Raw genomic sequence first — 23,979 nt, forward strand, 5'->3', positions numbered from 1 at the left:
AAAATTATAGTTATCCTAATAGATGTAAAGTGATATCTCATTGTGGTTTTGATTTGCATTTCCCTAATGACTAACTGTTGCTTCCCTGGTTGCTCAGCGGTAAAGAATTCGCCTCATCTCAATTCAGGAGACACAGGTTTGTTCCCTGTGTCGGGAGTTCCCCCAGAGGAAAGTGAAAGTGAGGTCACTTAGTTGTGTCCAATTCTTTGCGGTCCCAAGGACTATAACCTATCAGGCTCCTCTGATCATGGGATTTTCCAGGCAAGAATGCTGGAGTGGGTTGCCATTTCCTTCTAGAAGGAAGATCTGCAGGGGATCTTCCTGACCCAGGGATCAAACTCAGGTCTCCTGCATTGCAGGCAGATGCTTTACCATCTGAGCCACCAGGGAAGGGCATGGCAACCCACTCCAGTATTCCTGCCTGGAGAATCACATGGTCATAGGAGCCTGGCAGGCAACAGTCTACAGGGTTGCAAGGAGTCGGACACAACTGAAGCGACTGAGCGCACATACACGCAATAACTAACAATATTGAGCATCTTTTCATGTGTGTACTTGTTGGTCATCTATATATCTTCTTTGGAGAGAAGATATATAGATGATCTTATATATATATATAAGATATATAGATGATCAGCAGGTCCTTTGCCCATTTTTTGGACTGGGTTGTTTTTGTTGTTGACTTGTAGGAGTTCTTTACATATTCTGGATACTAGACTCTTATCAGTAGTATGATTTGCAAATATTTTTCTCCCATTCTAAAAGTTGTCTTTTGACTAGCTTCATAATGTTCTTTGATACACAAAAGTTTTTAATTTTGTTGAAGTCCAATTTATCTATTTTTTCTTTTGTTGTTTGTGTTTTTGGTTTAACACCTAAGAATCCACTGCCAAATCCAAGGTCACAAAGATTACCCCAACGTTTTCTTCTAAGTCTTTTATGGTTTTAGCTCTTATATTTAGGATGTTGATCCATTTTAAGTCACTTTTGGTATATGGTTTGAGATAGGAATCCAGCTTCATTCTTTGGCATGTAGATATCCAGTTATGTAGCACCATTTGTTAAAGAGATTATTCTTTTCTCAATGAGTGGTCTTGGCATTCATGTACAAAGTCATTGGCCATAGATATATGGGAGGCAGACACTTTTGACTGAGAACTTTGGCAAGTCACTTAATTTTGAGCTTTTATTTTTCACCTATATAAGATGAAGGATATTCTCCTTTTCTGAGTCACCAGGATTGAATGGATTATGTATGGAGACTGTCAGCCATAGTACCTGGCACACAGTAGTTTCCCCAGTAAATGTTAATTCTTTCCTTGCTGCAAAAACTAGAGTCAGGGTAAGCAGTGTAACAGCAATCACCTCTATTCCTTATCCTTCCTCCTGTCTCCAGGACACAGGAGACCCTAGACATAGAACTCTCTATTTTTGCTGAGTATATGCTTATACCCCCTGGATAAACATGCTGAGGGGGGAGATCACAGTAGGGTGAAGAAGCACTTAGCTAGAAATGAAGGTAAGTAAAGGAAGTAGTCGTCATTCTTTAATAATTCAATCAACATGCTGACTTTGCCTGAATCTGTTTTAGGTTCTGGAGTTACAAAGGCCGAAGAGGTTTACAAAGCTCTCAGTCTAGAGGGAGAGACTGATGGGTTATTATAAAGCAGCATAACAAGTTCTAAGATAGAATGAAGCAGAGATTGCTGTGAGAATGTGCAAGAAGAAAATAATTTTAGCTAGAGGATTCAAGGAAGTCTTCTGCAGAAAAGTGACACTTGACCTGAGTATTAAAGGATTCATGGGAAGGAGTATGAAGGTGGGCCAAAAGGAAAGTGTTAGCATAGGAAGCACCATATACAAAGCTATGAAGGCATGAACGTATGTCCTGTGTTCTAGGAGATGTAAAATATTCTAAGGTGTTTGAAATATGGGAGAGAGTTAAGAGGTGCTGTGAGAAAATGGTTTGACTTTGTTTAGATGGCCACTGGGAGCTGTTAATGAGGCTTAAACAGGGAAGTGACATGGTCAGATGTATATTTTAGAGATTTACAGGGAGACCAGTATGTGGAAAATGAATGACTGGGAAGAAGATAAGGCTAGAGGCAGGAAGAAGAGTTGGTAAGAGATGTATCAGTGAGGAATAAGGATGGAGAGGAGGTGGGCTGTTAGGTGTAATCATGGCAGATCAGATATGGGAGTGTGGGAGAGGAGGAGGGAACAAAATCAGAGAAGAAAAAATAATGTTTGTTTTGGCAGATGGATACAGAAGGAATTACCTAGTAGACAGTCTGTGTGTTGAGCAGGAACATTGGCCCTGTAAAAAAGCACACATTGTTGCCTGGCCTGCAAGAGGGAGAAGTGAATTTTATTTGTTTTGCTCTTGACAATTAAAATATTAACAAATATTATTTTCAAACTGAAAGTATAAAGAAAAACATTAAAATCTGTAATCCTACTACTCTTAAATAACCCCTGTTGAAAGGGAGAGAGGAGAATATATATTGTTAGAAAAAATGAACAGTTCAGAGAAGTGTAAAATGTAAAGTACAGGCTTCCCACCACACCCCACCCCAGCCCAGCCCACCCCACCCCCCAGTCCTCCATTCCCGTAACCCCTGTTAACACTTTCTTGTATTTCCTTCTAGGAAAGAAAAACCAAGCATATACCCCCTGGATTCAGTATATCCCCAAAGAGGTCCTGCCACATACTACATTTAAGTGGTCTGTTCTATTGAGTAGATTAACCTTCTCATTACTTTGCCAGACTTCACATCTGTCCTGGTGGGGTGGAGCTGTGAATTCACTGAGGGACAGTCAGGATCTCTATGTCCCCAGCTCAGGCATGGAAACTGGATCAGCAGTAGGTGCTCAGCAAAGAATCACTAAATGAATTGTTGCTGCATCTTGGAAATCTGAAGTCTTTGCCTGCAGTGCCAGTTGGTTAAGTGACTTCAGCAAATATTTTCTGAGTTCCGACTAAGTGTGCAGTGTTCTGTGTGTGTGTCTGTGGTAAGGAGAGAAGCAAAGGACTCAGTTCCTGGTTCCTGGCCTCACCAAAGGGCAGAACGGGAAAGGCCGGGAATCTTTTTCCAACCCTCCAGCTTTTCGAGGGAGAAACTGAGGTCCAGAATGAGATTCTGATTTACTAAAAGCCACATGGCCTGTGGGTGCCAAAGCTGGCCCTGGCACTTCAGAAGAGTGAGGGAATGGGGAAGGAGCATCTGGTGGTGTGTTGGAGGGCTTGGTGAGCTACTCTGACTCCTTTCTACCCCTTTCTCTCTTGCCATAAAAGTAGCAGAAACCCCCAACTCCAAATCCCTGGATAGAGGCAAAACCTTTGGGGTGCCCTATGCAGCCCATGGCCCTTGGACTGTGCGCGATGGGCGGGGCTGGCTGACGTACTGTGTCTACGAGAGACCTCATGGCTGGCACAGGAGAAAGAGTGCTGGAATGGGAGTCAGGAAGCCTGGGTTCCAGAGCCAGTTCTGCCACACCCCACCATACTGCTATGGGCCAGTCACATCTCTCCTCTGAATGTGGAGGTGGGCCTAACAAAATTTCCAAGGTCCTTCTTGCCATTATTGCTAATTGTAAGATGCTATATTTAATCAATGACAGGAAATCAGATTTTAGGATTCGGTAATTCTAATGTTCTGGTTTTCTAAGAATTCAGGGATGCTGTTTGAGGTCTCTTACCTGTGTAGAATCCTATGTTGTGAGACCTGATCTGGGTGTGTAGTCGGAAGGGGCTCGATAAACATTTTTAAATTTGAGACCAAGGCCAAAGAGACTAGACAGACACCTTTCTTCAAAGAGTGAAGAGCCAGGCAGGGTTCTTGAAGTGGGTCCAGATCACCAACAAACAATGAGGAGTGAGGCAAGCAGACATGAAATATAGACACCATCTCAGAGGCCTGGCTAGAGCCTCCGGTGAACTTAGATAGACCTGACACGGGGAATTAACCCCACTTTACCCAGGGGGAAACTGAGGTTCGGAGATGGGAACTGAGCCACTGCTTCCAGTTGCCCAGAGGTCTTGTTCTTCCTCTACTTTCTACACTCTGGGCAGGACTTGCTGCGACACTGCTGTCTGTGAGGGAAGCAGGCCGTCAGGGGAACCAGGTCCCAGGTCCTGATGGACTACATGGACGGTAGCCCACCAGGCTCTTCTGTCTGTGGAATTCTCCAGCCCAGGATCTCCTGGGGGCTCGCTAAAAATCGAGGTTCAGGGACCCTGCTCCCAGACAGATTCACAGATTCACTTGGGGGTATTTTCTAGTTGGGATCCGGATATCTATTTTTAGACTTTGGAAGGAGACACTCTAGTCTGGTTTCTTTTAGGTGAAAAGCACCACAGAAACAGAAACTTAAGAAAAGTAGTCTGAAAGTCCTGGATTGGGGTCCCAACTTCGCTGCTGACCCGCTGAGAAATCTGTGGGAGCAGGTTGTATTCTGCAAGGAAACTTTGAAAGCACTTTTACTTGCACTGCCTCCACGTTAGCAGGCTTGGCGGGTCCCATTTGACCAGGAGAAAACTGACGCTGGACGAGGGACGAAGGGTCTTGTCTCAGCCTCGGAGAGGCGAAGAGACAGGTTGATTCGGCTCTCCTGATACGGAGTGCCTCTCGCCCCACTGGACGGCCCAGCCCCGACTACAGAGCCCAGGCTTTGCAGCCCGGGGCGCCGCCCGGCGGGCTATCCCTGATAGGCAGCGGGCGGAGCGGGGCCCGAGCAGCACCCAGCGCCACCGGCCGCCGCCTGTCAAACCCTCCGGCGTGCCTCGCGCGCGGCTGGCCCTGGCCCGCAACCGCGGAGGCCCCGCCCTCGCTCCGCGATTGGCCTCGGCGGGGCGGCCGCCTCGAGTTAGTGGCTGGAGAGGCTGTCAGGCAGGCTGAGGCCCCGCCCCCGCCTCCGGGATGCCGCCCCGCTGGAAGCTGCGGCCGCTGGGGCTGCCGCGCCAGTGGAGGCGCGCCGAGCAGTGCGCCCCGCGAGCGAGCTGCAGCAGCCGCTGCGAGGTGAGTGGGGGCGAGGTGAGAGGGGGTGCGGCCCGCGGCCCGGGAAGGGGGAGGGCGCCCGGCCCACGGCCAAGGCTGGTGTCCCAGGATGGTGAATTGGGGAGTTTGGGGATCGCGCGGGGAGCACGAGGGGAAGGGAGAGTTTGGGGCCCCGGGTCCGTTTTCCAGGAGGGATGATGGAAGGCCCAAGGCTCTGTGGAGGGGCACCCAGCGCTCGCGCGTGGTGAGCGTGAGACTGCAGCTACTAGTGTTTCTGAGAGTCGGAGCTGGTGAGTGAAAGTAGAATGTATGGCACGTCTTGTCCCCGAGTGTGCATTTGCGGGGTGTGTTTGGTGTGCGTGGGAGCGGGAGTGCACGGGCTGTCGACTTTTTGCAGGTTTGCACGCGCGATCGGTTGGTTTTCTCCGCTGCGCGTGGGAGTGTGCGTCTCGGTGCGTGTATGGGTTCACGTTGCGGGAGTGAGCACACATCCGCCGACTCCCTTTTCGCAGCTTGTGTGGTGGTGGTATCTCAGAGGGTCTGCCCACGGGCCTGCGGGTGCGTAGTCGGCTGTCCCTGCGCTCAGCCGGATCCCAGAGCGCCCACGAGGCGAGGTGTGCAGCCCGTGACCCATTCCGAGTAGTCTCCGCGGCTTTGCCAGTACCCTGCTCCGGGAATCTCTGCCGTCAGCTCCGTGTCCCACTGGGTGACGCGCACAGGCGCTCTCCCTTCTCCAGGCCTCAGTTTCCCCTTCGTCCAAAGAGGACTGGATGGGGGCAGATTGGGTAGCTGGGCCTTCCGCGAGTCGGGGAAGGACATGCTAGGTGTTCCTGCGCCCTGGAGGGGACTTTTCCGTGGATCAGGTAGGTTTGTCACGTTAGGGTGAGTGTGGTGGCGCTAAGGAGGAATAAACGGAGGGATGGTGACCTGCTCAAACATCGCCCCCTGGACCAGAAGGGGATCGCTCCGCTCATTCTGACGCGCCTGTGCTTTCTCCCCTCCGCAGAAGCCCGGCGAGACCCCCAGCGGTGCGCCCCGCCCGGGCGCCATGCACTGCGAAGTGGCCGAGGCGCACTCAGACAAGAGGCCGAAGGAGGCCCCCGGAGCTCCAGGTCCCGGCCGGGGGCCCGCTGGCCTCGGCCCGCACATGGCCTTCAGGGTCACCGTGAGCGGCGGGGGCTGCGGGGAGGGGGGTCCGCGTGACTTGCTGCCCCGGCCTCCCGCGCCACCGCGCGCCCACGACCTCCTCCGGCCCCGGAGTCCCCGAGACTACGGTCCGTCCAAGGCCTCCGCCACTGCCGCCGGGAAGGGTAAGTATGGCCCCGCCGACGTGCCTGGCCACGGGCGTGGAGAGATTTGGGTAGTCTGATTCCACGGCAGGCCTTTGTAGGAATCTTCCCAAGCACTTGGTAGAACTTTCTCCAAAGTTCATCAGTTTTCTCTCAAGTTGTTTGGGACTCGCTTGTCATTCTGAAACGGTGACTGTTTAGGAAGCACCTAATTTAAACTCAGTAAGCCTATTTGTGGGGGAGATGTGTGTTTAGAAAGCTCAGATTACATAATTTTGCTTCTGTATGTTTCTGATAAAAGTTGTGTGAAATTTGTCAAAACCTTATTATAAATTAGGATGAGTAGCAACTCGAGTATGTCTGTCTCTGAACCTGCTAACGGCATACTTTGAAGTATTCCAGTCTTCCTCAGTAACAAAAACCAGAAGCCTTCAGCCAGCCCCCTCTCCCCTTTTTGGGACCTCAGTTTCCCGATCTGTCAAGTAAGGAATTAATTATACCAGATGATTTCTGGATTCCTGATGGAAAATTTTATGAATCTGTAGTCTAGCCTGAGTGAAGTCCTGACTTTAACAATGGCTGTTATGTACTGGATGCTTCAAAAGCATAGTCTTTGGTCAAAAGTTAGTCTGTAATACCTGTCTTCTACCCAGTGAGGCTGGTGGGTATAAGGTGCAGGCTCCAGTATAATTAATGGGTCAAAGTCAGTGATGAGGCTGGATTCTCATGAGCATGTTCTTCTCATCACAGTTAATTATTATTGAGCCATTATTTATAAGTTTCACACTGACAGATAATTAACCAGAAATTGGGGAAATTGTTGAGGCACTGTATCTTTCCCCTCATCTACTTTTTTCCCCTGGGAAAAAGCAAAGCTTTGGTTTTTTATTATTTCATTGTTTGGGACCTCTTGGTTCTATTTCCAGCTAATTCTTAAGGAAGAAAAAAAGTTTGTTTAATGGCTTTATAGGCATCATCACTTTAGCATCAATTGGCAACTTAGAAATGGTAGGGTGGCTTACTTTTAGGGATGAGAGTGCCTTTAGGGTAAAAAAAAAAAAAAACTCTCTAATTCAAAGACTGGTAAAGTGAAATAAACATAAATACTTTTTGCTTTTTAATGAAAATACCTGACTTTGTAGGAGAGCACTATTTCTTGGCTGTTGTTTTAAATTCAGTCTCTTCTCCAAGAGATAGAGGTCATTTGTAAAGGATATAGAGGAAAACGCTTTAGCGTATTATTGTTGGAATACGCACATGAGATTCCCTTTTACTAGGAAGAGAGGAAGGCTGTGCAGCAAGACATGAGTAATATTTGCAGCCCAGAGCTCCCTCACTTGCCCCCCTCCTGTAGACAATCCTCCCTTAAATAGATACCCTCTTGCAACATTTTGTGTTTAAAAAAAAATAGCTGTCAACTGAAGATCTCAGTTCTCTGCAGACCTAATAAATTGCTCTCCCAAACATAGCCTTTGTTCCAAGCCCTGGTTAGAGACCTTTCATGTGGATGCTTTCGTTGTGTGCAACTTTCTGACATCCAAAGCTGTGGTTAGAGACCTCTCATGTGTATGCATTAGTTATGTACAATCTTCTGACGTCCATTCTCCTAAACCCCAATTATTTTTATCCACATGCCCCCAGTGTCTAAAATACGAGATCTTTTTTGTGTTTGGAAAGGGCAGAGGAGAGTAAAAGAATGGGAGGAAGCACCTCTTTCTTTGTACCTTAAGATGGTTGTACTGATTAAGCTTTTTGTAAGAGGCTTCTGTTTTCTTCACAGCTTCCAGTGAGGCTGGTGGGGGTCAGATTTGTCATACCCATTTAAAAGATGAGGAAACTGAGGCCTGCTGGGTGGGGGTCTCTGGCCAGCCCATAGCTTATGGACCTAGGCTTGAAGAGGCTTCTGACTCGGCTTCTGTCTTTCTAGGCAATTTTTTCCCCTGTAGTCAAGCTATATAGTGGCCTGAGAGAAAATCAGAGCTGCGCAGCCTGCTCAAACAGGCCATAAAAGAAACCTTCTTGCTGCCCCTGTTCCCACCCAGATACTCCCTAGACCTCATAACCCTTTGAATATTTGGTGTCTAGCTCCAAGTCTCAGGCTTACTGGAAACAGAAGACAAGAATACCAACTGAAAAATATTTATTGACCGTGCTGGAAATTTTAAGACCCTGCCACCTAGGATCCGTGGGACTGGGGGAAGTTATTTCCTTCTCTGAGCCTTAGTTTCCTCATTTGTAAATCTACCATGAGACAGAAAGACTGAGGAGAGTATTAGTGATATAAGGTGTCAAAGGGCCACCTCAGTGCCTGGTTATTTTGGAGACGGCTCTTGTGATGTGTTTAACGTTCTCAACCGCTGGTTTTTCATTTGCACGAGAGGTAATAATGCTTCCTTCCCAAGGGAAAATGAAACAGTTGTAAGAATATAAACTAAAAAGGAAGAAGGGTTCGTGTTTATTAATTCGTGTAGGGCACTGTTATGGTCAGCTCTATTTGAGACAAAGAGGGTAGGGCGAGGATGGAGAAAAGTTTGATTTTTTTTTAAATTGTTGACTTTCACGACTTTTAACTGGTGTCCTAGCCAGAGAAGCTGAGAGGAGCCAAGCTTCAGGTCTTTTGTGGCCAGTGCTTCCCCGGTGACCGGAGAGACGACAGTATTGCTTGGTTTGGAATCAGGTTTCAGATGCTCTGCCTTCTTGTTTCTCGGACAGACCCTAAACTGAGGCAGAGCGTGAGCTCTCGAACCCAGCAGCTTATCCTTAAATGTCAGGGTCCTCTGCATTTCCAGATCTGGAGTCAGGAGGCACTGGGGATGGTGCAACGTCATGGACTAACATTGTCATCATTTACAATAAGAATCATGATCTGTTTATGGCAGAGTCCCGTTTATCCAGATTCCAAACAGCTGAAAAGGCCAAATTACCAGATGCTGCGCTTTTTCTTTCTTTTTATTAAACACCCAACACTCTGCTTGTGGAAGTTCTGACAAGGAAAGAAGGTAAACATCTGGACTTTATGGAGGCGGTCAGCTCTGTGGCGCTGACTCGGTGAAGCTTGCTCTCTGTGCACAAGGCTTTACAGTTTTCAGCTTGTGTCCCGCACACGTTCTTTCATCAGCCTTCATGCCAGCTGAGCCCTGCCTACCTCGTGGGCTGTTCTGAGGGGACAGATGTAAAAGCTCTTTGCAGTTTGTATCTGCAGGCAGATTCTGGCTCTTACTACTGTGATTCCCATTTTATTGATGAAGACATTCAGGTTCAAGGATGTGCTTAAGGCTACAGACAGTAAGTGGCAGTTTCTAAGGCTTCCCATTTCACAACTAGTGCCTTATATGTGTGTGTGTTGGTGGCTGAGAGCTGGCGTTCATGACGGCTTCCCAAGCGTTCCCAGAGAATTTAAACTATTTTTGCTGTTGGTATTTCTTCTGTCTCGAATCTTCGGAATTTGGTAACGAGTATCTGTGCCATCGTTAGAAAACTTCTTAGTTTACCAAATGATTCTGTCTGACCAGAATTGCTGCTCTCAGACCAAACCAGATAATTCTCAGCAACTCAATGGACCCTTTTCACTGTGTGCTGAGACTGGACACATCCTAGCAAATAAAAAGGAGGCTGATGATCATGACAAATGTGGACCCTGCCGTTGTTAACAGCGATCATACTGTGGCTAAAAATTCCCAAAGCAGTCAATCTTGTAACTTAAAGAAAAAGTATATGTATTTTTTCTTTAAAAATGAAAACAAAGAAGGACTGCAGTTGTAGGTTGTGAGCAGGCGCGTTAGGGACTGGAGGTGGAGAGTAAGACATGACGGTTTTGGTTGGCATTACCTTGTAGAGTTTCTTCATTTGAATCAGAAGCCACTGTGATGTTCTGGGGAGATTTTGGAGAGGCCAGCACATCCATAATAGAAAGGTATGAGTTATTTTGAAAGCATTTACCCCCTCCGGCTCTAGTGGGCAATTTGCTTGCATTTCATCCATTTTAAAGTGCTGGTCCTGTGATCCGGAAATAATCAGATCCAAATTTCTTCAGTGCTTGAGGTTTCAAATAAGGGGGAGAAAAACCTGCTGGCCAAATGTCAGGCTCAGTGAGACAAAGAGAAACATGTATGTGTGTGGGTACACAAATAAGATAGGAGCATGTTGCGTCTACAGTCATAAGAATTATGTATCCGACAAATCTTTTATAGACATGTAGCGGAAATACAATTCCCAAAGATTCCCAACGAATCTTGGGTGGCTAGAATTTCTCTTCCCTTTTTGCCTCCCCAGCTCTGTAGAAGCTGCTAAGACCCGGCGTGCAAAATGGAAAGGGAAACAGCACGTGAGATCATAACTTACCTAGGCTTCCTTATTGCGGATATGTTTACCTGTAGTGCTAGGCTGGGCTGAGGTCTCAGGACTGTCTTAGCTGCGGAATTATATCCATAGGCTGTGTTGCTCCACCTCTGATTAAAAAACATGTTTCTTTATACACCATGGTTTTCCTTCACACATCTCCTCCTTCAGAAAAAAACCAAAACTCACCCCATCTTTAAGTTCTTCATCTCCCTGCGTTACAGTTGCGTGAGAAGCTAAGTGAGCCAGCACGCTTATTTTTACAGTGCGTTAAAATCCCATTACAGGCATAAGTGCACAATGAATCATTTAAAAAAATATATTCTTATGTTCTTTGTTCTGAATGTTGCATAATTATCATCATTTTCTTCGGTTTTATTTTGTGGAGTTTGGCAAACATCCTAGAAAAGGGGAGAAACTAAAGTTTGGAATGGGGTTTTCCATCCTTTTTTGGATAGGAATAGGAAAAAAAAAAAAAACCAAACAAATAAATACCAACTTTATTTGTAAATGGACCAGTCACTAACTGGGAGTTTTGCATAGGGAAGATAATTTCCCTTCTTTCTCTCAATTTTCCTAGAAAAGAATTCTCTGTTTTGAAGCTGATATGGTTGTACTTCAACAACTTCACCTTATATCTATGATTATATTCAAAGTTAAATTAGACTGTGTGGTTTGCTAATTTTTTTTCCTAATACAGATTTTAGTTGCAGTTAATTTGGACCTGGAGACTTGTGTTGTTTCTTCTGGTAGGGGGTAGTTTATTTTTTGTGTTTAAAGAAACAAAGACATTCAGTTCCAGGGGGAGAAGAAATGAAACAAATTCTGCCCTGGGCTTTGAAAAATTCAACTGCAACATGCAGAAAGCCCAGCTGTGATACTAGGGCCAGGAAAAAAGAGCAAACTCCTGAAATATTTGTGCTGCTCGCCTTCCCTGTGCTAATGATTCTAGCAGTTTAAAAACGGACTTCTTGTTTATCAACAGCCGCTGCCCGACTTAATAGTTTACAATGAAAAAAAAAATGCTTTCAGCATTAGAAGCAAAGTCCGGGACTGATAGCTGAGTTACTGAGTTAAGGGAAGCAGAAAGAGTGGAGTGGGGGGGAAGTTTTGTGGCTGCTTTGGTGTCCTAAAGCCTTATAAGAAACTGAAAGAAAACAGAGGCCTGGGATGGGATGGGGTGGAAAAAATACAACCCTGACCCAGTGGTCTTTTAGTTTAAAGTCACTTGAAGCATCTGTTTTCTTCTTTTCTCCGTCGTCCCCTTAACTCTAAAGGGTTATTCCTTCAGAAGGTTTCCGGTGGGTCGAGGCGGATTGTGTTAGCATTACGAGCTGTGTTTTTAAAGTCAGCATTTGAGTCAGATGCACTGAGAGGAGCCTTCAGTCCGTTCACTGAATAATGCATTTCCTGTATGGCCTGAATTTTTTTGGTGGTTATGGTTAGCCCTGTCTGGAGCAAACACACACACCATTGTACAGACTCAATGCATGTGGGCCCAGCCCTTGGCTCTAAGCCTCGGTTTCCCCATCTGTAAAATGGGAAGCACTTGGTTGGGATGACCTGTAGTCCCTTCCTGCTCCGTTGCTCAAGGATTCCTTGTGAACTCAGCTGGGGCAGTTCGGAAGGATATAGAGTACAGAAAAAGGTCTGGTTCTCAACTTGACCTCTTCTTGGAACTCTTGACTCCTGAAGCTGACCACAGAAGGAACCAGAAGAAGAAGAGATGTCAACTAACCTTTACTGAGCACCTACTCTGTGCCAGGTCAAGCAGTTCATAGCTGTCATTGCATTTAATAAAGCCCAATAACCCTATGAGAAAAGGAGGCATTATTCTGAATTTACAGATCAGGGAAATGAGGCTTGGAAAAGTTGAGCAATTTGTCTAAACAGTGAGCTCCATATTTAATTTGCAGTGACTCACTGTACAGAAAGTAGATAGCAGAGCCTGGGATTTGAACCCAGCTCTGTCTGACAGCGAAGCCGGTGCTCTCCTTCTGAAGCAGGGATCCTCAGCCTCTGGGATCTAACACCTGATGATCTGAGGTGGAGCTGATGTAATAATAGAAATAATGTGCACAATAAATGTGGTGCGCTTGAATCATCGCCAGACCACCCTGCGTTTCTCCTGGTCCGTGGAAAAATCGTCTTCCACGAGACAGGTCCCTGGCGCCAAAAAGGTAGGGGACTGCTACTCTAGAGCACAGAGCTCTCAGCTACAGCTTTTAAAACCCATGCAGCAGCTAGGAGTCGTGGTGGCTCTAGCGTGTGTCTCCGAACCCTGGGGGACAGCAGTGGAAGGCCACAGGCAGGTATAGACAACCAGTCCCTCTGGCAGACTGCAGTCTCAGCTCACAGGCTGAGGTGTGACTTTAAGGGGAGACTCTGCCTCCACTGGGGCTCTCCCCACTACTCTCTGTTGCAGAAATGGGGAAAGGACAGTGGTTCCCAGTTGTGACATGGGGGTCCTCAGGCAAGGAGCATGAGACTGGAGGCCCAGGAGGCAGACCCCTCTCAGAAGCAGCATACACACACCCCACTGGTTACTGCAGGTTCAAGTCCCCATTTGAGCCTGTCATACTGTGCGTGGGAGCTCTGTTGCCTAGGCCCTGGCTGTGATCCCCCTTCTGCTGGTAGTGAAGACTTCTGTTTGAAGAGAATTCCTCATGATCCCACTACACTTGGTGTGTAGAATGCATGCTTCACTGGGCATGATGGCTGGAGATCTATTAACTAATTATTTCTTATTAAACGCCTGGTGGGATGAAGAAAGGCTTGTGGGGGAGAGCAAGCCAGGGATCAGAGTGAACTAGAGTTTGTGGGAAATGGGTCTTTTGTGTCAAATGATGAATGAGTCAAATGCCCCTCTCTGGAAGGAGGAGGTCCCACTGCTGGCTTGGGTCTGTGGCCTTGCACGGGGGCGTGTATGTGTTTGTGAGAACGTATGTGAACGTGGACATTCTCAAGGGGTCATATTTTTTCTGAAGTGGAAATTGTAGGAGGCTTTCGGCTTGCCCAAAGCTCCTTTGCCTTTAGATGTTGAGCCCGCGTGTGAAAGCGAGAGCCGGAAGAGGTGTCAAGGATGGCCTGGTTGCCTGTGGCTCAGCCTCTTCCTATTTATGTCTTTTTTAGCAACCGGATTACTCTCTTAGATGTTGTTGCTTTTGTTTTTAAGTAACAGGTTTGATGGCAAAGCTTTAGCAAGAAACCAGGGAGTATTATAAACTCGGCTTTAAAAACACAGATCCCATTTGCTGTTTTAAGCTCTCCGGAGGGCTGGAGATTGGGTTTATTTTGGAACGTTGTTGGACTATATGAATTACTTCTCTGAGGCTTGGGTATTTAATACCTAATAGAAGTTTGTATAAGAGTTGATGATGTATTTTGCCGACTTTCCAACCCTGTAAATAAATTACACGTGCCGGCAGAGGCTGCCAGGATCCACTGTGTCAATTGAAGCTTAATTTTTATCCCAAACCACTTAATACTTTTGTCCTAGTGAGTAGAGAAAGTTCCCCGGGGTTTTGCCCAGCAGCGGGCCCGTTCCAAGACATAGACGGCTTCACCAGCCTGTGAATAGGGCTCTGTGGATTCACCGATCTTGACACAGTTTTCAGTGCTTAAGTAGCTTCAACCCTCTCAAGTCCAACCCTCCAGGCAGAGAATGATAATATAATTTTAAGTGTATCGTAAAAATGAAACCCAATCGCTTCCACTCCCCAAACCTGTCTCGCTCCCCTTCTCTCTGGAGAAAACGGCCGTAATTGTGTGTTTAATCTCAAGACCGCCCGTGCATTTTATCTTATTTGAGTGCAAAGCCCAGGTAATAACGTTGGCATTTCCAACGCGAAACAAAATAGGGTTTCTAATTTGGAGACACTATTAAATATTTCATGCTTCAACCAAACTCAATTCTTTTTTCCTATAATAAGTTTAAATATTAATTCTCTGGAATGTCAGATGCCTAAAGCTAGGCATTTAGTGATCTGCAGTTTCAAGTATCTCGAAGAAGGTTTATGAAACAGGATATTTCACTGGGAGGGATGAGTAGTGTGTTTCAGAGATATCTGAATTCAAGGCAGCGTCTTCTGATTTACTTTTTAAAGGGAAAAGGTCATAAAATAAGTTGCTTTATGTGCTGAAGGATTAAGTGGCTTAGGCTGAAATAACAGCAGAGACTTTACTGTTTTTCCCCCGTTATATTTTAACAATGCTTTTTGGGGGGAGGGGGTGGGTCATTTTCCCGCCTGCTTGTCTCCTCCCCCTCCCAACCAGATGGCTTTAATTCTAACCAAATCCCACGCTGAGGCCAAATGATTGATCAAACAGTCATTTGTACTTACGTAGCTCTCTTTGTGAGAATGTCTCTGCATTGGGGCTTTTGGCTGGGCTCAGCTCATCTTTGGGACTTCAGATGGTTGATTTCTAGCCTGGAGAGGTGGAGGTATAGGTGTGGGTGGAGGGCAAAATTCCCAGACCTTCAATCCCCAAAGAGTTCCTTGCTTAAAGCCTTCTTGTTACTTCCCATCCCTGACAGCAGGGTATCCCAAGTTTTCTAAACATAGGGACAAAAATCTATCCCCTATGATAGCTGTTATATTTTTTATCTACTGGTGGAAAAGATACCTGGAGGTTACTAGTTGTAAGGGCTATTTTAAAGAGATTTGTATTTTATCAACCACTCACATATCTGTAGTGATATCGGTTTGTTCTAGAGATAGTCTTTGGCACATGCTTTCACGCTCTTCCCTGAAATTATATCTTGGCTTGTAGATTAAGTAAGTAAGTAAAGTCGCTCAGTCATGTCCGACTCTTTGCGACCCCATGGACTGCAGACTACCAGGCTCCTCAGTCCATGGAATTTTCCAGGTGAGAGTACTGGAGTGGGGTACCATTGCCTTCTCCATGGCTTATGGATTAGCAGCTAGTTGACTGAGGGAAAAATCTGAGCACCTTGGTCTGGTGTTCAAAGCCTTCCGGCCAATCCAGTTCCATCTCTTCCTTTTTTTTTTTTTTAAAGGAAATGAATTTATTTATTTTTAAATTAATTCATTTGGCTGCATCGGGTCTTTGTTGCTTCATTGCATCAGTGGAATCTTTTGTTGTGGTGCACAGACTCTCTAGTTGTGGTCTGTGAGCTCAGTAGCTGTAATACTCACACTTAGTTGCTCTGAGGCTTGTGGGACCTCAGTTCCCTGACCACGGATTGAACTTGCATCCCCTGCATTGGAAGGCAGATTCTTAACCACCAGACCACCAGGAAGTTTACCATCTCTTCCTAATGTCTTATTTGCTTGTCCTTCAGCAGCATCAGTGGAGAAGGCAATGTCAACCCACTCCAGTACTCTTGCCTGGAAAATCCCATGGACGGAGGAGCCTGGTGGGCTGCAGTCCATGGGGTTGCTAAGAGTCGGACACGACTGAGCGACTTCACTTTCACTTTTCACTTTCATGCATCGGAGAAGGAAATGGCCACCCACTCCAGTGTTCTTGCCTGGAGAATCCCAGGGACAGAGGAGCCTAGTGGGCTACCGTCTATGGGGTCGCACAGAGTCGGACACGACTGAAGCGACTTAGCAGTAGCAGAGCAGCAGCATCAGACTTTTCCTTATGAAGCTTCGAACCTGGAATTTTCTCTTTATGTGTCCTTCCGTCCTTACACACTGTGAGCTTATTTTTATTCATTTGTGTGCCTCTTTAAATCATTTTTAGAATATAAAATAGTTAATATTCAAATATCTATCTTTGTAGCCTTATGTCTAGCACCTTGTCTCACAAATACGTATCTGAGAAGGATAGAGGGTGCTGGTTGGGGCTGTAATGTGGAACCAGACCACTAGGTTTGAACTCTGGTTCTAGGTACCAACTTGGGGATCTTGGGCAAGTTATTAAGCTCTTTGGGTCTCAATATTCTTATCTGTAAAATGGGAATAATAGTTGTAATGGTCTCAAAAGATTTTTATGTGAATGAAATGAGTTAATACTTGTATATGTAAATGTGCTTAAATACAGAGACTGGCACATGGTCAGATGCTCAATTAATGTTGGAATTTTATTGTTATTGCTGTTATGCAAACGTTTGATAAACCAAATCTCCTGGAAGGGCCTTCCTTCCCTTCATTTTCACCGGTCTGACTCCTACTTAATCTTAAGACGCAGCTCAGATGCCACCTCTTTCTGGAAGCCTTCCTGTTCTCCCACAGCCTGGTGATGCTAGGCCTCTGGCACCCACAACCCTCTCCTTCCTTCATCTGTAGCACAGGACACGTCCTGTAGCAATTTTCCATTTACTTACTGTGTCCTTGAGGGCAGGGCAGAGTCTCATTATTCCTGCACCCCTGTGCCTAGCACAGGGCCTGGATCAAAGTGGATGTCAGGGAAGTTTGGGAATGGAGTCCAGTCCAGTCTCTGCCCTCAAGGAGCTTGTCACCATGAAAGGAGAAGTTTGATGTTTTTGTTTCTCCTACAAGTTTGAAAATATAGTAAGCTCTCGGCACATGCGAAACTCCAGTAGGTGTGCAAGGAGTTCTCACATGCAGAAACAGCCCTGTTTTCTTTCCGCACCGTCTTGGGGCTTTTCACCGTGAGGTCTGCGCTGCTCTTCTGGGTCACATTCGTTGGGCAAGTCTTCTCCTCTGTCTGGGCCTCCCTTTCCTCTCCTTTCTGGGAGGAGTTGGCTTCCATAGTCACAGACCCTTCTAGGCTGTGGCCAGGCGGAGTGGTGTCAGGTAGAAGAGTAAGGGGCCAAATGCTGTCCTGCAGTGACTGGCCTGGATTGTAGGCACTCCCTGCCACATACCTGCCCTCCCTTCTAGGCAGAGTCCCAGGTGCTTTCAAGAGTGTCTCATCCTGTGGTTTGCTGCTGCTGCTGCTAAGTCGCTTCAGTCGTGTCCGACTCTGTGCGACCCCATAGATGGCAGCCCACCAGGCTCCTCTGTCCCTGGGATTCTCCAGGCAAGAACACTGGAGTGGGTTGCCATTTCCTTCTCCAATGCATGAAAGTGAAAAGTGAATGTGAAGTCGCTCAGTCGTGTCCGACTCTAGCGACCCCATGGACTGGAGCCTACCAGGCTCCTCTGTCCATGGGATTTTCTAGGCAAGAGTACTGGAGTGGGGTGCCATTGCCTTCTCCCATCCTGTGGTTTAAAGAGCAGTTATTGGTGGTTGCAACACATTTGACTCAGATTTCTCTAAGATGAAGAAGAACCTTGGAAATGAGAACCAGGAGCCAGCACTCAGTTGCCCTGCTGGGGTGGAGATGGCTGTATACACCCTGATCCCCACTCCAGGACAGGCTTAGATGGACCCCAGGGATTGTGTTGGCTTCCTGGCTCCTCTCTGGGTACTGTAGTGGTTTGAGCTTGTAAACTGTAGAGCTCTGCCCAAATCGTTATTATTCATTCCATCCCCCTATGAACAGATGGGAAGACTAAGGTTCAGAGAGGTCATATGACTTGCGCAAAGGTGGTCACATGGCTTTTGGAGTCAGAACTGAGTTCAGACCTCAACTATACCATTTGCTGGACCTTGGGCAAGTTCACTGGACTCTGAGCCCCCATTTTCTTCATTTGTGAAATGGAGATAAAGTCTATCTCATAGAGTTGATGAGGGGATTAAGGTGAGGATTAAGTGATGAGTCTGTAGAGCACCTAGCTCAGGGGCTGGCACGTATGTGCCTTTGTCACAGTAGGTATGTGACAAAGGTGAGCTGTTATTACTGCTCCTACTGAGTGGCAGAGCTGGGCCTAGGTCCCCAAGCCTGACTTGGTTTGATGGTGTTTCTCCTCTATGTCTCAGTACCCCACCCCCTTATTTTGATGTTTTGTTCTTTCTTTCTTTCTTTTTTTAAAAATATTTTATTCATTTACTTATTTGGCTGTGCTGGGTCTTAGTTGCGGGATCTAGTTCCCTGGCCAGGGATCGAAACCAGGGCCCCTGTGTTGGGAGCTTGGAGTCTTAACCTAGCCACTGAACCGCCAAGGAAGTCCTGATTTTGTTCTTTCTATTTATTTATTTATTTGGAAAAATTAAAGAACAAGTACTTCAGGGTTTCATAGACTGAGATCCTAATCTCAGTGCTGGAGTTCACAGATCTGACTGGCTGGCATCTTGACTTCACTTGGGTTGGAGGAAGGTTAGGAGCTGTCCACCTCCCTTGCTTAGGTGGGCGTGGGCTGCATCAGCACAGTTATCTGACAAGTCCCGGCCCTGGGGTCAGTCCAGGACATTCATTCAAGCTGCAGTGGCTCTGGTATCTGGCAGGAGTGGGTGTTCCTGGGGTGGGTCAGGAGGTACAGACCTCCCTCCCCCTGTCCCTGGTTAGTTGGGTTGGGAGTTGCCTTCAAACTCTAATATCCAGCTGAATTCCCTTGCTTCTACCTCTTACACTTAAGATGGTGCCCCTTTTCTCCTCCCACATCCCCACACCGGTGGGGCTCTTCAGCCCTGGGGAGGCTTCAATTTGTTGGGCCCTGCTTGAGCAGATATTCTGCGAAGCCACTTACTCCTTGTGAAGTATCATCACCCCCATTTTACAGATGAGAAAAACTAAGGCTGAATGACTTGCCCAAAATTCTAGAGCTGTTGAGTGGTAGCTGCAGGCCTGACTCCAAGACCCTGCCCTTTCTCACACCTTGCCTCCTCTCTGGACCTTCCCCCAGGTCCTCTAAACTCGAATGCCTTGGCTCCAATCTTCCCCATTCATCACGGTTGAGAAACTGCCTCCTCCAGCCAGAATTACTGTTTCTCTCCTTCATCTTCTGCTGCCCTTTGTCAGTTTTTTCCCATTGAATAGTCAACTTTTATGGATGCTTCCTCCCCAACGAGACTGTGAGCTCTGTGGAGCAGGGTCTGTAATAACTGCCTCTCCGACTTGCAGGAGGAGTGTGGACCAGAGAAGAGAATGAATGCAGGTCCCCAGAGGAATTAATCTGTCCTTCTGCAGTCAACATGTGGCTTCCTGGGCAATTCCCCAAGCAGATTTTCAGGACAGCAACCCAGAGTGGCTCTGTATGTCTGAGCCTTGGACAGTGATGTCTGCCTGGCCAATTGTCAGGAGCACAAGGAATGAAGTATTGGCTTTATCCAGGTGGCTTGATGGCAAAGAATCTGCCTGCCAATGCAGGAAACGGAGGAAATGTGAGTTCAATCCCTGGGTCGGGAAGATCCCCTTGAGGAGGGCATGGCAACCCACTCCAGTATTCTTGCTTGGAGAATCCCATGGACAGAGGACCTTGGCGGGCTACAGTCCATGGGTTCACAAGGAGTCAGATATGACTGAGCACCCACACAGGTGACAAAGTATCCTGAAAACAGATGGCTATAATCCGGGTTTGGTTGTTGCTTTGTCTGTTCATCAGTATATTGAATGGCTACTATGTCCCAGGTACTGATTGGGCCCTGGGACACCATCGTGGTCTAACACACAGAGCCCTTACCTGCACTGAGCTTGAAGTCAGCAGGGCCAGACGACAGTGTGTGCAGGTTCCCTCCCAGCCTGGCCAGGTCTCCAGTCCTCATCTGTGTGACTTCACCAACTCATCACCTGGCTCACTGTCCTCAGCGGACTTCTCAGCTCCAGACAGTCTGAGACCTGCGACCTCGGATGATCTCACAGAACCGTGGTTTGCCAGCTTATAAGATGGAAATATTTGCTAGCTAGCTCCCTTGCAAGCCTAATGTGAGAATCTGAGGATGGGCGGGAACATGGGTGTGCAGAGCAGCCTTCTGCTCTGGACACTGGTGGTGGAGCCACACGGATTACCCAGTCCTGGGGTTGGGGACAACTTTGCTAGCTCTTTTCCTGCACCTGTTGCTAGTCCCTGCTTGCATAAGCTTTTTTCTTGGAGGGAATACCCTCTCTCCTTATCTCTGGTGATAAAAAAGGCCAGAGTTTACCTTTTGCAACCCCTTCAGAGTCTTTCCTCTCCCAGACCCACACACTTCCCTTCTCACTCATCCCAGTCTTTTATTCTCTCAATGACTCTGGCTGCTTTGTACCCAGAATACAGCAGAGCTGTTGGCCAGGGAGCTATGGAGACAAGTAGGTTCCCATTGTGTGATATCAGCCAGGTAGGTACAGGCTTGGGGGTGGTTGGGGACCTTCCTTCTCTTCCCCCTCCTCATTTTCAGTATCTTGCCATGATCATCTTTTGAGTGCTATAAGACGTTGGGTCATCTCTCTTTTTTAAAATGGATCATCTCTGTAATCTTATAATTATCCTGTATGTAAGCATTCTTACGGAAGAATTTATGGCTATTTAAATTAATTTACAATTAAATAAAAGAGACTACTGGCAACATTTCAGTGCTCAGTGGCTTTCACTACCCATGTGGCTAGTGGCTACCATGTGTGTGTGCTGCATGCTTAGTCGCTCAGTCGTGTCCGACTCTTTTTCGGACTTTTGGACTGTAGCCTACCAGGCTCCTCTGTCCATGGACTTCTCCAGGCAAGAATACTAGGGTGGGTTACCATGCCCTCCTCCAGGGGATCTTCCCCACCCAGGAATCAAACCCTCATCTCTTGTGTCTCCTGCATTGGCAGGCAGGTTCTTTACCACTGTGGCCACCTGGTAAGCCCAGTGGCTACCTATTGGGCAGCAAATATAGAACATTTCCATTGCCAGAGAAAGTTTGGTTCGATAGTGCTAGTTTAGAGTATCTTTCTTTAATTTATTCATTTGTTCAGCAAACATTTCCTAGAACCCTATCATATGCTAGGTTCTCTGTTAGACTCTGGAGAAGTGGGTATAACCCAAGCTCAGCATCAGCTTTGGGAGCATCCAGTCAAGAGGACAGGCAGATGAACGTAACAGCTTGGAGGTGGGGCCAGCATGTTGGTTACCGGGCCTGGCTCCTACTGAGGATGCAGACATGAATCCTAGGGTCTGCTGGCTCTCAGAGAGCTCACAGGCTAGCACTGACAAGAGAGAGATCAGGGCAGCCTTCCTGGAAAAGTAGTGTTTGAATGGCGCATCTGTAGTGGGTGTGTTCTGCTGATTCCCCAGGAAGCAGTCCAGAGAGGGCAGGTGGTTCATGCAAGTACACCTCTGAAGCTGGAATCATGCACATGGCCCCCTGATGACATCTTGCATAGATGTTTAGATAGGAATCACCCCTGTTGTTGCTCAGTCGCCCAGTTGTGTCCGACTTTTTTCAACCTCATGTACTGCAGCACCCCAGGCCTTTCTGTCTCTCACCATCTCCTGAAGTTTGCCCAATTTCATGTCCATTGCATTGCTGATGCCATCTAGCCATCTCATCCTCTGATGACCGTTCCCTTCTGCTTCTGCCCTCAATCTTTCCCAGCATCAGGGATTTTTTCAATGAATCAGCTGTTTGCATCAGATGACCAAAATACTGGAATTTCAGCTTCAGCATCAGTCCTCCCAGTGAATGAACGTTCAGGATTGATTTCCCTTAAGATTGACTGGTTTGATCTCCTTGCTGTCCAAGGGACTCTCAGGAGTCTTCTCCAGCACCACAGTTCTACAGCATCAATTCTTTGGCACTCCAACATTTTTTTTACAGTCCAGCTCTCATTGACTTCCAGCCAATTACTTGATCTTACTCCTCATCCTTCTTTGGGAAGTGGCTGAAGTGGTAAAGATACAGATATAGCTTTAAAGATACCTTTTAAAGGTAATTTAATATTTTTTATTTTTCTCACTTATGTCAGAAGTATATACTTATTGTAGAAAATTTGGAAATTATAAGATGTGTGCATACATGCTCAGTCACTCAGTAGGATCTGACTCTTTGTGATCCCATGGACTGTAGCTTACCAGGCTCCTCTGTCCTTGGGATTTCCCAGCAAGAATACTGGAGTGGGTTGCAGTTGCCTACATCAGGGGATCTTCCCCCACCCAGGGATTGAACCGCAGTCTCCTGTGTCTCCTGCATTGGCAGGTAGATTCTTTACCAGTGGACCAGCATCAGATCAGATCAGTCGCTCAGTCCTGTCCGACTCTTTGCGACCCCGTGAATCGCAGCACACCAGGCCTCCCTGTCCATCACCAACTCCCGGAGTTCACTCAGACTCACGTCCATTGAGTCAGTGATGCCATCCAGACATCTCATCCTCTGTCGTCCCCTTCTCCTGCCCCCAATCCCTCCCAGCATCAGAGTCTTTTCCAATGAGTCAACTCTTCCCATGAGGTGGCCAAAGTACTGGAGTTTCAGCTTTAGCATCATTCCTTCCAAAGAAATCCCAGGGCTGATCTCCTTCAGAATGGACTGGTTGGATCTCCTTGCAGTCCAAGGGACTCTCAAGAGTCTTCTCCAACACCACAATTTAAATTCTTTTAAAATTCTTCTGCACTCAGCTTTCTTCACAGTCCAACTCTCACATCCATACATGACCACAGGAAAAACCATAGCCTTGACTAGACGAATCTTTGTTGGCAAAGTAATGTCTCTGCTTTTGAATATGCTATCTAGGTTGGACGTAACTTTCCTTCCAAGGAGTAAGCGTCTTTTAATTTCATGGCTGCAGTCACCATCTGTAGTGATTTTGGAGCCCAGAAAAATAAAGTCTGACACTGTTTCCACTGTTTTCCCATCTATTTCCCATGAAGTGATGGGACTGGATGTCATGATCTTCGTTTTCTGAATGTTGAGCTTTAAGCCAACTGTTTCACTCTCCACTTTCACCTTCATCAAGAGGCTTTTGAGTTCGTCTTCACTTTCTGCCATAAGGGTGGTGTCATCTGCATATCTCAGGTTATTGATATTTCTCCCGGCAATCTTGATTCCAGCTTGTGTTTCTTCCAGTCCAGCATTTCTCATGATGTACTCTGCATATAAGTTAAATAAACAGGGTGACAATATACAGCCTTGACGTACTCCTTTTCCTATTTGGAACCAGTCTGTTGTTCCATGTCCAGTTCTAACTGATGCTTCCTGACCTGCATACAGATTTCTCAAGAGGCAGATCAGGTGGTCTGGTATTCCCATCTGTTTCAGAATTTTCCACAGTTTATTGTGATCCACACAGTCAAAGGCTTTGGCATAGTCAATAAAGCAGAAATAGATGTTTTTCTGGAACTCTCTTGCTTTTTCCATGATCCAGTGGATGTTGGCAATTTGATCTCTGATTCCTCTGCCTTTTCTAAAACCAGCTTGAACATCAGGAAGCTCACGGTTCACATATTGCTGAAGCCTGGCTTGGAGAATTTTGAGCATTACTTTACTAGCGTGTGAGATGAGTGCAATTGTGCGGTAGTTTGAGCATTCTTAGGCATTGCCTTTCTTTGGGATTGGAATGAAAATGGACCTTTTCCAGTCCTGTGGCCACTGCTGAGTTTTCCAAATTTGCTGGCATATTGAATGCAGCACTTTCACAGCATCATCTTTCA

The 23,979-nt window shown here is 46.7% G+C and overlaps 1 protein-coding gene across 3 annotated transcripts in view; it reads left to right on the forward strand.

Annotated features, from left to right (window-relative positions):
• Positions 1-4,881: 4,881 nt before the first annotated feature.
• GLIS1 (GLIS family zinc finger 1) overlaps positions 4,882-23,979 on the forward strand; it is a 260,654-nt gene continuing 241,556 nt past the window's right edge. For all 3 annotated transcript variants that reach the window (XM_061411896.1, XM_061411897.1, XM_061411898.1), the window contains exons 1-2: positions 4,882-5,018; positions 6,004-6,307. In XM_061411896.1, coding sequence (XP_061267880.1) covers positions 4,920-5,018; positions 6,004-6,307 — 403 coding nt within the window. In that variant the 5' untranslated portion in view covers positions 4,882-4,919. The remainder of the gene's footprint in view (positions 5,019-6,003; positions 6,308-23,979) is intronic.

Source organism: Bos javanicus, chromosome 3 (genome assembly GCF_032452875.1).
Source record: "Bos javanicus breed banteng chromosome 3, ARS-OSU_banteng_1.0, whole genome shotgun sequence".
In the NCBI taxonomy this organism is placed as follows: Eukaryota; Metazoa; Chordata; class Mammalia; order Artiodactyla; family Bovidae; genus Bos; species Bos javanicus.